The sequence below is a fragment of the Nicotiana sylvestris genome, chromosome 7 (genome assembly GCF_000393655.2).
Source record: "Nicotiana sylvestris chromosome 7, ASM39365v2, whole genome shotgun sequence".
Classification (NCBI taxonomy): domain Eukaryota; kingdom Viridiplantae; phylum Streptophyta; class Magnoliopsida; order Solanales; family Solanaceae; genus Nicotiana; species Nicotiana sylvestris.
The window spans coordinates 146,704,915-146,720,303 of NC_091063.1; the positions used below are offsets into that span (position 1 = coordinate 146,704,915).

Consider the following 15,389-nt stretch of genomic DNA (forward strand, 5'->3'; position numbering starts at 1 on the left):
GATATGAGAAAGACTTATGACTCAATAGAATGGCCATATGTCGAGCAAGTCCTACAATGCCTCCAGTTCCTAGTAAAGTTTATCAGATGGATTATGTGTTGCATCTCAACTGTATCCTATTCAGTTTTACTCAATGGAGAGCCATTACCACCTTTCCCAGCTAAGAAAGGCCTAAGGCAAGGAGATCCTCTTTCCCCATTCCTTTTCGTGCTTGCCATCGAATACCTTAGCAGAAGTTTGAAGGGTATCAGTGAAGATAAAAAGTTCAAATTTCACCCTAGATGCAAAAAGATGCCGATTATTTAACTTGGATTTGCAGATGATCTCTTATTATTTTGTAAAGGAGAACTAGAGTCTATCACTATGCTGGTCCAGTGCTTCCAAAAGTTCTCACAAGTGTCTGGATTGAGTGCCAATACTGAGAAAAGCTCAGCGTACTTTGGTGGTGTCCCTCGGGAGATCCAACAACAAATCCTTCAGGCTAACCAATTTGGTAAGGGAGATCTACCTTTTAGGTACTTAGGCATTCCCTTGAGTACAAAAAGGTTGTCTATTATTCAATGCAAACCTCTAATAGACAAGATGCTGGCTAGAATAAAATCATGGACCACTAGATACTTATCATATGCTGGAAGAATCCAACTTGTGAAATCTGTGTTGTACTCTATTCAAGTATATTGGTCACAAGTGTTTGTGCTGCCAAAAAAAGTTGTTCAGATGATAGAAGCAATTTGCAGAAGTTTTGTGTGGACTGGAGGTAGTAATCTTAGCAAGAAAGCATTGATTGCTTGGGATAGATTATGCCTTCCTAAAGCAGCAGAGAGTCTAAATATTTTAGACATCTATACATGGAACTGGGCTGCTATTGGTAAACTACTATGGAACATATGCAGAAAGAAAGATTGCCTACGGGTAAAATGGATCCATGCATACTATACCAAGGCAGGGGAAGTATGGCAGACTAAGACTACCCAAGCTTCACGGGTGGTACAGAAAATTATTAAAACAAAAAGCATGTTTGAAAAAATAGGTCTCCATGAAACAGATGTAGCTGCTATGACCAAATACTCAATAAAGGATATATATGGAGCCTATCATGGGGAATTTCAGAAAGCACCTTGGAGAAGAATGGTCTGCAACAATAATGGCCAACCTAAATGGACATTCATCTTATTCTTGGCTCTTCGCAGAAAACTGCAAACTAAGGAGAGGATAACATCCTGGGCAAATCTAGAGGATATGGACTGTGTGCTGTGCAAGCAAGAAAATGAAGATATCGCCCATTTACTATTTGAGTGCATGTATGCTAAACAAGTGTGGTCAAAGCTCCTAGCTTGGCAAAGCATAAAAAGAGAAGTGTGGAACTGGAAGCATGAAGTATAATGGGCTATAGAAAATGCTACAGGGAAGATTGCTCAACAGGAGGTACACAAAATGACATTAGCTGGTGGAGTGTATCACATATGACAGGAAAGGAATGCTAGAATTTTCAAGGATAGCAGCAGATCTGCAGATCAAGTGGTTAAGAAACTGATAAGAGAAGTTCATGTTAGAGCTCGCAAAGTTAGTAGATTGGATAGATATATGAAAGATTTGAATTTTTACCCTTAGAAAGTAGAGCTCTGTAGATAAGGTTGAATAGAGATAGTATGCAGCAAGTTTGGGACCTTATGTCCAAACTGCTGATTCCAGATGGAAAATGTGTAACTGACTTTGTGATGATATAAAATATAATATAATTACCAAAAAAAATTATTTTAAAATATTTCATATATTAAATATTTAATAAGTTATTTATTATATTTTTTAAACTATTACAGTCTCAGTTAATGTTATGTTAATTAAGTATTTTTCAGAAAAGAGATAAATGATAATTTAAACAAATATGATAAGAGTGTTATCTTAGAGGAAGCGGCGGCACGTTTGCATTTGCCATGGGATTTAGGGTTTTGACGGTTTTTATTTTATTTTTATTTTAAATAACTACATGTTTTCAGGGTTTGTACACTTGTCAAATGAAACCTTTGATTATTGTTTCAAAGTTTGTGGCAGTTTCCAGGAAACTATGGAAGTGTTGAACTCTCTCTTGGAGTCAAAAGAATCTTTTTTCCTACTTTACGGAATTTAATAAAATTTGTGACATAATTATTGTATGGAGCTATATAAAATACAGAAAGCTAAAAAAGGTTTAGGAAATAATCTATATCTATGTATGGAGCGTAAATATACTATACTTACCATGAGAGCAACCCCTCTTGTCACAACTATAACTATACCATTTGTAATATTAAGGGGATCGGGGAATAAAAGAGGCGGATCATTACCGTAACTTAAAGTTTTCAAATTTCCTTTCTACTAGGAGTAATTCAAAATCGCCTAACTTGAACTTTACATGTTTCTATTTTGTTAAAATTTTTATTTTATGAGAATAACTCATAATGGCATAGCATATAATAAGCTACTAAGTTTTTGGAATCGAAGAGTTGTTCTTACCGACTAAAAGTATTTGGTCAACTTTTATATTCATAAAAAATGGATTTACACTAGACAAAAACAGAAAAAATTTGTTTACTAAATCTTTCTTTATTAGAATTATAATGATCTGAATTTAAGGACCTTATAATCCAATAATCTATATTATATTTTAAACACGAAGGTACTTAGTGAAATATCATTAATTTCTTTTACCTTTTTATACTAAAATTTTAAAATACAGTTCACATTGGTAAAATAGTCATTTGATTATTTTTCTAATATTAGGAATAGTTATTTAATTAATCTCCTACTATCTAGGAACAATTATTTAATTAATTCTCTACTATTTAATTATTATTTTTAATAGTTATAACACTTTTCTAATATTTAGGACTTTAAAATTAACCAAAACTTTAATTATTAAATAATGTATGATTAAACTAGGTATAGAGTCTTAATATTTTGAATTTAAAACTGATATAATATAATGTGGATAAGTAGTATGCTTTTGCTTTGTATGAGGACAACTTGCCGAAAGAGTTTTTTTTTTCTTTCCATAAATGTGATTGCTCAACGACAATATGGGGTCTTATTTGGCTTTGCATGTTTTGGAATAGGAGCGATCAATACATGATTTATTTTAAAATCTTCAATAAATTGTAGCTTAATTTAGTTACTGGGTACTGTATTGCATATGATAGTCATGAATCATCACATAATCTATCTATAATTAAAAGCAGAAGACAAAAGCACCTCATGAAGCCAAATGGCAAAACAATAGAATGACACATGGCATAATTAATTATTAAATTAGTTATTGGTTATTTTTTTTAATTTAAATATATCTAAAAAATAAAAATTATTAAAAAAACTACCATATATATGTATATATATATATATATAAAATTGGTTATATATATTAATTGGTTATTTTAATTTAATTAATAAATATAGATTTCTTATCTATATCTATATTAATAATTAACTATAATAAAAAAATAAAAATAAAATATATAAAAAAATAACTACCCATTCAAATTGGGTGGGAGTAGTTTCAAGTTGGAATTTTTAAATTATTTTAAAATCAAAAAGCAAAAAAAAATAAAGCTATAAAAAACGGAAAAAAACAGAAGAAAAACTACCCATTCAAATCGGGGAATAGTTTCAAGTTGGAGTTTTAAAATAATTAAAATAAAAAAAGATATCTTATAATTAACTATAATAAAAAATGAAAATATAAATATATAAGAAAATAACTACCCATTCAAATTGGTAGTTATTTTTAATTAATAATTAGTTATTGGTTATTATTTTTGAATTTAAATATATATAAAAAATGAAAATAAAACAAATACAAAACTACCATATATATATATATATATGTGTGTGTGTGTGTGTGTGTGTATATATATATATATATATATATATATATATATATATTGGTTACTTTATTTAAATTAATAAATATAGATATCTTATAATTAACTATAATATAAAAACGAAAATATAAATATATAAAAAAATAACTACCCATTCAAATTGGGTGGGAGTATTTCCAAGTTGGAGCTTTTAAATTATTTTTTTTAAGAAGCAAAAAAAAAGCTATAAAAAACGAAAAAAAGAGAAGAAAAACTACCCATCCAAATCGAGAGTAGTTTCAAATGTGAGATTTAAAATAAAAAACGAAATTAAAAAAATAATAAACTATCAATTCAAATTGGGGAGTAGTTTTAAGTTGTAGTTTTAAAATTATTTGAAAATAAAAAAACAAAAATAAAGAAATAAAAAAAACTTCAGAGAAAAATATTAAATAACGTAATATGCTAATGAAACTTTCTATTAACAATGTAGTAGCATTAAATATTTGAAAATATAATAAAGAAAAATACATAACAAAAAAGTTATTCGATGCGCTGCCTATATAAGTCCCGTTAGTTTAACAAAGATTTTATTCACTAAAATTTAGATAATATTATTAAGAACAACAGAATCTATATATTACTAAAAGGAGAGGAAAAAGCCCTTTCGTTAATCCAAGTGGCAGCCTAAAAAAAGCCACATGACATAATTAGTTACTAAATTTATTATTTAGTTAATAATTAATTATTGGTTATTCTTTTTGAATTTAAATATATATAAAAAATGAAAATAATAAAAAAATATAAAACTACCATATATATGAATATATATATATATATATATATATATATATATATATATATATATATATACACAATATATTAAAAGCAGGAAGCCCTAATTAAAAAGTTAAATTACTTTATTACCCTTCTTATTTAATTAAAAAGTTAAATTACAATTAAACAAATGAAAAATCAACCAAACACATTTTTCTTTTCTTTTTAAAAAAAAATAAAATAAAATAAATATATATATATATATATATATATATATATATATATACACAATATATATATATATATATATATATATATATATATATATATATATATTAATTGATTACTTTATTTGAATTAATAAATATAGATATCTTATAATTAACTATATAAAAAACGAAAATATAAATATAAAAACAACTACCCATTCAAAATTCAAATTGGGTGGATGTAGTTTCAAGTTGGAGTTTTAAAATTATTTTAAAATAAAAAAGCAAAAAAAATCTATAAAAAAAAAAGAAAAAAAAAAAGAAAGAAAAACTACCCATTCAAATCGGGGAGTAGTTTCAAGTTAGAGTTTTAAAATAATTTTAAAATAAAAATAGATATCTTATAATTAACTATAATTAGAAAATAAAAATAAAAATATATAAAAAAGTAACTACCCATTCAAATTGCGTGGGAGTAGTTTCAAGTTGGACTTTTTAAATTATTTTAAAATAAAAAAGCTATAAAAAACGAAAAAAGAGAAAAAAACTACCCATTCAAATTGGGGAGTAGTTCAAGTTGGAGTTTTAATATAATTTTAATATAAAAAATAAAATTAAAAAAATAATAAATTACCAATTCAAATTGGGGAGTAGTTTTAAGTTGGAGTTTTAAAATTATTTAAAAATAAAAAAACAAAAATAAAGTAATAAAAAAACTTCAGAGAAAAATATTAAATAACGTAATATGCTAATGAAACTTTCTATTAACAAAGTAATAGTATTAAATATTGAAAGATATAATAAAGAAAAATACATAACAAAAACGTTATTCGATGCGCTGCCTGTATAAGTCCCGTTAGTTTAACATAGATTTTATTCACTAAAATTTAGATAATATTATTAAGAACAACATAATAAAATTTAAAATAAAAAAAAATCAATAGTAATAAATTATATATCTTCTCATATATTACAAAAAGAAAGCGAATACTAAATATTGTTTAATATAATAAAGAAAAATAGAACAAAAAAGTTATTCACTGACTATATAAGTACGTTTGATTTAATAGAGATTTCATTATTGGGTATATCGTATTGACAAACAAGATGACAATTGAATTTTATTAAAGCAATACGATCTAATAGGATCAAACAAGTCTGCTCATAATTTAATTTAATTAATATTGACCGCGCATCGCACGGGTACGACTACTATTTTTACATAAAAGCAATAAATTTAATTGTGTGTATATTTATATCATATGTTTCTTTATATGATATAAAAAATAAAGTATAAAAGAAAATCTTTATAGAATAATGATCTCTTAGACTAAAATGTGGCTGATTATCCATAAGCAAAGTCAACCTGTGAGGAAAAAATCATTAACTTTTAATTTACACACAAAGTACTCATAGGCTATTTTTTATATATTTATTTTAAATACTCAATACATTGTTTAATATTGTAGTTAAATAATTTTAAATTTATATATTCATTAAATTAGGATTCACCTGCAAAGCGCGTAATTCTTTCTATCTATATCTATCTATATATTATATTAAAAGCACGAAGGCCCTTAGCAAAATGTCGTTCGTCTTTTTTACCCTTTTAAAATAGAGTTCACACTGGATAAAATAGTCATTAATTTATTTCCTAATATTTAGACTTTTAAAATCAACTAAAAATATGTTTGTCAAGTCTTTCCTTATTTGAGATATATAAAAAGTTAGAACTTTAAAATCAATAAAGATTTACCTTATAAAAATAATTTTTCTCTTCTCTTCTATAATTAATGTATTATTGCTATAAAATAAAGTTTGAGGCAACGCTAGATTAAATTCACTCTGAAGCCTTAATCTTAAGGGCAGTAGTATATATATTACGTCTTGTAATGTATTCCACATACATTCCAAGCAACTTTTCGAGGTATGCTTTTCATATTTTTGCTACTTCTCTTGTGTGATTTAATTTTTTTAAGGTATGACATGTATTACTTCTTGATCATCGAACCAACAGTGTATATATATAAAATACAAAATCTCATTGCTGATGCACTTTTTCTATTGATTTTTTTTGTTTAATTTTTATTTTCTGAAAGTTTCAAATTTGAATGTCTTGTTTATGTAGTCTCATTGTAAGTATAATTAGTGTCAGTTATTGTGAATTTTTGTCCAAAAATGTGATCTTTTTTTTTATTATTGTCTATCTACTTTCTTGCATGATCATTATTTGAGTAACAAAAACTTACCGTTTATTTTAACATGTTGTGAATTTTGGCGACTTGTAATTAGTAGTCTAATACTGAAAAATATGCCATGTGGTACGAATTATATATGATAGTTATCCATAATTTAAAATAGTCAAATTGAAAATATAATTCAGACTAATGAAGCGCAACCATTACTCTTCCTAATTAAACTCACAAAGAGATATTTGCCCTATCATGTACTTGCGATAAGGATTCTTCGAGTTTTAAGTTTCTATGTTTTAGATTTGTTTCGAATTTTGCAATAGTATTTTCACGATATTGCATTTACAAGTTTTGATAGATATAAAATTTAGCGATTTAGGCATCAGCTTGGTGGGAGCAGGACAATTGTGCATAAATTTTGAGTGATTGCATAAGTTTTAAGATTCTTATGAGATGGCTGAAAGTATAATCTATGGTTAGGTTGAGTGGCTAATATAGTAAAAGAATCACAAAGATCATATCATGTGATTTCACAAAGTTGTTTGTAGAACAAGTCATACTTCGCAAAAGATCTAATGACATATTTATTAGAGAAATTTTCATAAAACACTATCTTTTAGTGGTAATTAGCTATCTATAGATATCATTTGCTATATTACCGATTGTAGATATGTTTTCTGTTGTTATAAGATGTATTAGATATATTTAAGCTATTGTATTCATGAATACAATAGCAAAAATAAGCGTGAATCAGTGAAGTCCAGCTAATTAGTTGTTGTATTCGAATGTATTCGACTGTATTCATGGCGTGAAACATGGGATTATAGCTAGGCAGATTATTGTATTCGACTGGGCGTGAAACAGGGGATTACACTGTTTTTAAGCGGAAAGTGAATCAATTAACATAATAGACTCCTAATATAACTCAACAAACTCAATTACAACACACAAATTTTGTATTTTCAATTACAAAAAAAATTCTCACACGAAAAATACCCCAAAATATAGCAATCTTCAGAAAAATTATATAATACATCTGAATACATAAATTATATTAATTAAAAAAAATATATGAATACATTCATGGCATATAGCAAGACAGTAAATACAATGAAATACATAAAATACAACTGGATACATTGAAATACAATAAAATAAAAGACAGTGAATACAATGAAATACATGGAATACATCGAGATACATTGAATTACAATGAAAAAAAGACAATGAAATACATGAAAATACAGCATGATACGTTGAAAATACATTGAAATATATTAACAGCAAAATCAAGTTGCTCAGCCCCAAACTCCGCCGTCTTTGTTCAAGAACAAACCCTAATTTCCGGCGAAACCACCGTCGAGCAAAAACCCTGAATCTCCACTAGCTATAAGGGTTAATAATGTCTAGACACCCCACTGAGAGATACTCGCCACGAGTCATCCATCACGTTAGCCATGTATCATGGTCGTATTTTACCAATAGAGTTTAATGATACAATGTTTGGAATTAACTAGCTTGAATAATTCGAATCAGAGCAAGTAAAGACAACAAGGGGATAAAGAACTATCTAGGGAAAGATTTTATGATTCCACGAGCCCGAATCATACTTAGAACCTCAACTTTGTCAGTTTAGCCACACCCATTAATGGGTCTTTGTCGATACCTGGTTTAACAAAGGTCGTCGTCAAGGGGCAGCCTGAAAGTATAGTTCACGAAATTGAAGATATGGTTTGATTTCGACATTGATCCAGAGTCCCATGCCACTAACAATGAAAATTTCGTTCGACAATGGAGATGAATCAGGGGAGAATCATGGTTGTATTCATGGAGAAAGACTGGTGTTAGAGAGAGAGAGGGTGGAGAAAAATTTGAAGAATGAGAGAGAAAAATAATACAAAGCATATTTTATAGCTTAAGTGTAGGAGGTGACCATAAATAGATATTTGGCTATAAAAATCAAAAAGTAGCTATAGAATATAATTTTTTAAAAGGGTATTTTTTTTAAAATAAATAAGGTATCAACCTTTACTACAGGACGTAAAAATTCCTATTTATTACACTATTGCTTAAATTGATATTTAATTATTTTTCCAATATTTTAGATTTTGATATTAATCAAAATTTTAGCTATTAAATATTCCCCCCCCCCCCCATTTGAATTATGCAGAAATGCTTAATATTTAAAAATTTAAAATATATTCTCATAATAAAATTCGTAGAATTTAAAGATGTATTATTTGGTAATGATGAAAGCATGAATTTGGTAACTAAAAAAAAATATGATACTTTACTTTATGAAATTAAAGTAATGAAATTATAAAACAAAAAAAAAATTAAGTTGAATAATAACTAATGCTTGAGAAGTTCTATTTTGCACTTTCTTCCTTCTTCCTTTTTTTTAAAGGTTGTATAGGATTAATACTCACCATCTTCAGAATTTATATTTATATTTTATAATTTAAACAAAATTTTCAATATAATACTTACATAATTTTTTTTATAAATATATTTATTAAAAAAAGGTCACGCGCAACACGCGTACTTTAACACTAGTTTATTAAATGGAAGGACATACGTAATGCTTTGTTGATTTCAACGTAGTTGTTGTGTCAATATGTTATACCATAAACAAATACAATTCATAAACTTTAGATGTATCGATAATTTTGTGATGTTATTACAGTACTTTGAGTTATAAGTACAAATTAATTTAATGTTCTTGTTTATCATACCTTTTTACCTACTGATTTTGATAATATTATAAAATTGTCAATTGTGAAAAAAATTACATTTTTTTTAATTTGTCATTCAGTGTCTGATACCTCCTTTGAGATTCGACTAATTGATTTGGATACGCAATGAATAGTCCCACTTTGAGAGGTAAAGTAATACTCCTTATCAAATGCGATTTCATATCTGAGGCTCAAATTCGAGACCTCTGATTTGGGATGATGTTGAGTTTCCACATCGGCTATGGGAAGGGTTATTGGTCTCTTCATAAATTTTTGAACAATCATCACCTCTTGACTTAACTTTTGGGATTAAACTATGCGCAAGGTCCATTTTTATCATGATATCAGGTCTTTCAAATTTTGTTTACCGCAAAAATGGTAATAACAATTAAATTTATTGGTGGAACTCTAAAAATACGTAATCTATTTTTATGCTAGTTTGTTAAGCAGTTAATGCTAAGTATATGAGATTTAGAGACAAACTAAGGATAAGGAGAGAGCTATAATCAAACCGATAGGTCAATTTTTCGAGGCCTCAAACTTGTCGATTCGGAGCCTCGAGGTCGATCCCGGGGCTCAGTTACGAGCTATCGAGGGTAATCGGGGTAGGGCTAACAGTTATAAAATAATCAACGAAGGCTCTTTATGGCCAATGATAAGCAATAAATGATGAACAAATGTGAAAATAATAAATGAAAGCAATAATATCAAGAGAGTATATGAGAGAGCAAAGAGAATGTTCTTCTATATTTCTTATGGAGCAGCTGGAGCAACAGAGAGTTTACAAAATGTCAAGGACCCCCTTTATATAGGAGGGGAATCCCAACATAGTACAAAAACATTAATTACAAAAATAGGTGGATGGGACAACTAGATGGCACCAGGCTCTGCCAGTACTAGCTGCATGCATAGGGAACTCCCCATTCCCATCATGACCGCGACCAACATTGTCGTTAGGTCGGGCGCCAACGAACCTCGAGGGAGGGATCTCGACCATAGCCTCGCAACCTCGAGGTCTCGAGATAATTTCCGGAAATGCCTTAATGACAGAAATTAGACCCTCCAATTTTGCCGTATATAGATAGTCTTCACGTTTCCTAGAACGAAGTAATATGAAACGATTTTGAGCCTCCGTTCCGAGGACATCACCGCCATGACGTCAGCCTATCAGATCATTAAATGCCATGCCCCAAAAAACCGTACAAGGGCCGCTGTCAAATGCGACTATCGAGAAACTCACGAACCGCTATTGGCTCGTCCCTTCTGCTGCCCATGTGGTTCCTATAAATATATCAACCTTTTGATAATCCTTATTTTCCCAACAACTTCAAATTTGCGAATCCAGATCCGTCTCATTTTACATTCTTCCTTCTTACTTTCTTAGAGAAAATTTTACCATCGCAATGGCCAGAACTTCCAGGACGGTTCCTCGGCGGAACGAAGTCGCCTCTTCATCTCGGTCGACTAAGGAGAAAACAAAAGTGATAGCCAACCTGGGACAATGTACTCCCCTCCGATCTTGACATATCGAAAGATTATACCATCGATAAACCCCCTGCTACACCAGGCCGATGCAAACACGTATCCCGATATGTCAGTGTCGTGACCAATGTAGGGATGGTAAAAAGGGACTGTCGATGGAGGAAGGCAGTTGAGGTGGAGATTCCCGGCCCTGATAAGAATATAACGGATTACAAAGCCGGTTTCCTCCATGTATATACTTATCCCTTTACTTTAGGTCTGGTCGATCCTTCAGGATCCCCTCCCCCGAAGATAGATCCGGTCATCCTCGACTTTTGCGATAAATATCAGGTGATGCTCGGTCAAATCTATCCCTCTTTTTGGAGGATAGTCTTGATGCTCCGTTATTTCACCGACAAGGTTGGGGACGAGACCTTTACCCTGAATCACTTGATCAGGATGTACAACCCCCGGTTCTATTGAGGCTTGATTAGGCTTGATCATCGATCCAAGAAATCATTTTTCTCGAGCACCGACAAGGAGAAAGATCGGGGATGGATGAGTAGGTTCGTCCAAGTTAAAACGTCGGACATCATTCCAGCGGGGAGGATGCCTTTCCCGAAGAGGTGGAACGTGCAGCGTAAGCGTTTTTTCCTTCGGACATGTTTTGTGACCCTCTTTCCTTTCTTCCAAAAAACATGACCTCCTTTTGTTTTCTGCAGCTGCTGTTTCGTATCCTGAAGCGGTCTCGGATCTGTTGGGTGGATTGGGCAGTTGGACAACAAGTTTCCGTATCTTGCCCGATCTTGGACCGACCTGGCCAAGACGCAGTGGGTGACCAAGAACCATGGTAAAGCTTCTCTTGCTGCCTACGTCTTAACCATATGTTTTTTCCTGTACCTTTTTGTGCTGACAAGTTGTGGCCGCTATGCTTGTGCAGGCCTTGGCGAGAATGTGCTGATGAGACCACCCCTGGAGGCGGGACAGAGGTTTCGGAACCTGCCGAGGGTAATAAAAGGCAAGGAGGCTGCCGATCCTTCTGTGACGAAGAAACCTAAGCCACACAGGACTAGAACCGCCATTGGGACCTCAGCTTCTGCTTCCGACGCAAGCCTCAGTGCTGGGGATGAAAATGATGATGAGAGCGAATATCTCTTGGAGGAGAGGCCGGCTCGGCCGCGGGAGTCCCGCAGATACTCCGACCGGAAGCTGCCGATTTGGGGACGGCTAACTCAGGTCGGTCCCGTGTGGCGGAGACCCTCGAGGAGGATGCTAACGTGGTTCCCGATCCTGCGGCCGGATGTGGTGCAGTTTTTGATAGGGGGACCATTGCTGTTGGTCTTGAAGGATCTGGGCTCGGAACTTTTCAGAAGCAAGAATTGCCCCTTGTGGACCAATATGACATAGGTGATTTCATTTTCGGCTCTCATTTCTCGTTAAGGGAGCTAAGGGATGCTCAAGATGCGAACGCTGCCAAAGCCGGGGGTCCTCTTAAGGGGGAGGTACGTTTGGAAATATTTTTGACGATGTTAGCGGGAACGTCGATCTTGACGCTCCCAGATCTGTCAAGGCGGCCAAGAGGTTCATGCAGTAGGTGATAACTGCTTTAAGTATATTTCTTTTAGCCTCGAGCATCTTTCCTCACTCTTCTAACTCTTTTGTTTTGTTGTAGTGCAAGGAGATGTATGATCATGCCCTCTTCAGGCTTAACATGGAGCTTTCGTGCCATGAGAAGGAGCTTAAGAAGCTGTCCTCGAGACTGCGAGAGTCGGAGGCTCGTTCTGTCCGGAAGGAGAAAGAGTCAGACAAGCTCCGGGCTACTTTCCAGGGAGCACTCCGAGAAAAAGCTGCCCTTGTCGAGCAGGTATTTTGTTATGCATGAGTCTTTCCCTTTCTCCCATAATTCGATACTGACTGGTTTACTTTTCCTTTTGTAGGTCGAGCAAAATGACTCGCAGATTTGGCATCGACCTATGATCTTCTCAAGGATGCTTGAAAGGAGATAGCTGCGCTGGTTGTGGCCAAGTCCGAGATCGAAGGAAATGTCGTTGCTTACCTGAAGGACACAGCCACAACGCATCAAATAGCCCGCGACGTATCGATAAAGGCTGAGCGGAAACTAGCTCGGGCAACCGAACATGCTAGGGCGGAGGCGAAGAGGAAAACCTTGGAGGAGATCGAGGCCGGAAGCGTCGATCTGTCAGTTGGAATTGAGGAGGCCCGGGAGTTGGAGAGAAAATTGGCGCTTTTGATCGTCCCAGATGAGGATCCCGGAGATGGTTCGAAGGATAGTGGCGATAAAGAGTAGGCCTTTTTGTCGCTTTTGCTTTTTTCCCTTTTTTTCTGTGCATGTATTCCCGGGGGAGTGAGTCTTGTAAAGATGCCCCTTATAAATATATTTTTGGCAAATGAAAAAAGGGTTTTTCTTCTCTCTGTCTTTTCGTTCTTTTTACCTTGCTGCTCGTGCGGAGTTAACCTTCAACTTTTGGCATTAGCTCTTCGAAAACCATATTCGGAGCGACCGGGCCCCCTAAATCGGGTCTTGTCCTGAAGTTAGATCGGTAGCTTCTTTAGGGATGGTGCTAGTGATAGCGAGGAGCCCACGAGGCCTCGCTGCTTCTCAAATTTCGCGGGATAGCAACATTCGTGCAATCTGGTAAAAGGACCCTGTGGTGATCTTGTCAGTACATTTCCCTAGAAAAAGGGTGACATTAACGCGACCAAATTTAATTGGTCCTCTGGGTAGGCGAGCAGCCGCTGTCTTGCCCCTATATATTTATTCGTTTGCCTCTCAAGTGGAGATTCTTCTACTTTGAGTAACCACAGAACCTGGCGCTTTGTGCTAGTTCTCCCTTTGTTCCAACTCAAAGTCTTTACTCAAATTTATATCTCCCCCTTCTCATTCTATCATAGCCAAGACTAATACGTCGATATCCGCCCACCAAAGAGAGGGGAGTTCTGCCTACGTTCCACATTCGGTCGGTGGTACACCGCCGGTGCCCGGTGAGTGGGCCTCGAGGTATCTTGCCTCGAGAAGAGATATTACGTTGGGGAGACCTCCCAATGTTCCAGGACATTAGGAGCATGCGTTGAGGTTCGTCTCGTCAGTGGGAGAGGAAAACCTCGAGATGATCAGAAAAGATTGAGGATGGGGAGAAAGTGTGGTATTACAAGTACCTTCCTCCGAGGAGAGCATCATGACCTATGTTGAGGGGTTTTGAGCGTGTACACTCATACTTTTGCATCAGGTCCCCCCGACCGGTTCATGTGAGTTCTGTTGGAGATATCGGGTTACCTTGGCGTAGGCTCACCCATTTCTTTGGAAGATAGAGCAGATGATAAGATATTTCGCCAACAAGGCCGGATTGAGTTTACCCTCAGTCATCTCGTGAGGTTATATCGGCCACTACGCTATCGAGGTTTGATTGCTCTGCAGCATTAATCCACCCGGGCTCCTGCCGTTAACAATGAAGAGGACGAGGACCGTGGATAGATGAAACGGTTCATTCGAGCTCGAACGATCGATATCATTCCTGGAGAGTTTCTGCTCTATCCTGAGAAATGGAACTTCACACGTAAGTGCCGCACCTGTTTTTTCATCGTTTTGATTGGCGGCGGGCTTCGTAATGACATTTTTCTGTTTCATTTTTATAGCGACTCCCTAGTTGACGAACGAGGTCCCTGATTTGGTCGAGTGGTCTCGTAAGCTGGCAGCTTGCTCAACTTATGATAGGCACAGGTGGCGAGACCTCTCCAAAGGGAGGTGGGAGGCAAAACATCATGGTAGGCGCCTGGTGGCTTGTTTTCCCAAAATGGTGTTTTTCTTTTCAGCGTACTAACTTAGCCGCTGCAGGTATTGGAGATTTCTCTCAGATGAGGCCATGCCCTCTGGGGAGGAGGAGAGATTGCTGACCTCGGGGTCGAGGGTCGATGATAAACGAAAGGATCCTCGAGGTGCAAGGAGGCTCGAAGCGGGACGAGTCCCTCTCAGCGGTTCAGAAGAGGCAATTCGACTGTTCATTTGGTTTCGGAGGCTTCTGTTCTCGAGAGAACATTCCCCGTTTCTGCTGATGGCGTTTCAAAGAGTGAGGGGAACGTGGTGCCTTCTTCTTCTAACAAAGGCGCTTCGGGGGACACTAAGCCATCGGACATTGGCTCGACCTTTGGTAAGGCTCAGCGGCT

The 15,389-nt window shown here is 34.3% G+C and overlaps 1 protein-coding gene across 1 annotated transcript; it reads left to right on the forward strand.

Annotated features, from left to right (window-relative positions):
- The first annotated feature begins 363 nt into the window (after positions 1-363).
- LOC138873917 (uncharacterized) lies at positions 364-1,383 on the forward strand. Its single transcript, XM_070152405.1, has one exon. It carries the CDS (start codon positions 364-366, stop codon positions 1,381-1,383), a length of 1,020 nt encoding a protein of 339 aa, XP_070008506.1.
- Positions 1,384-15,389: the final 14,006 nt, after the last annotated feature.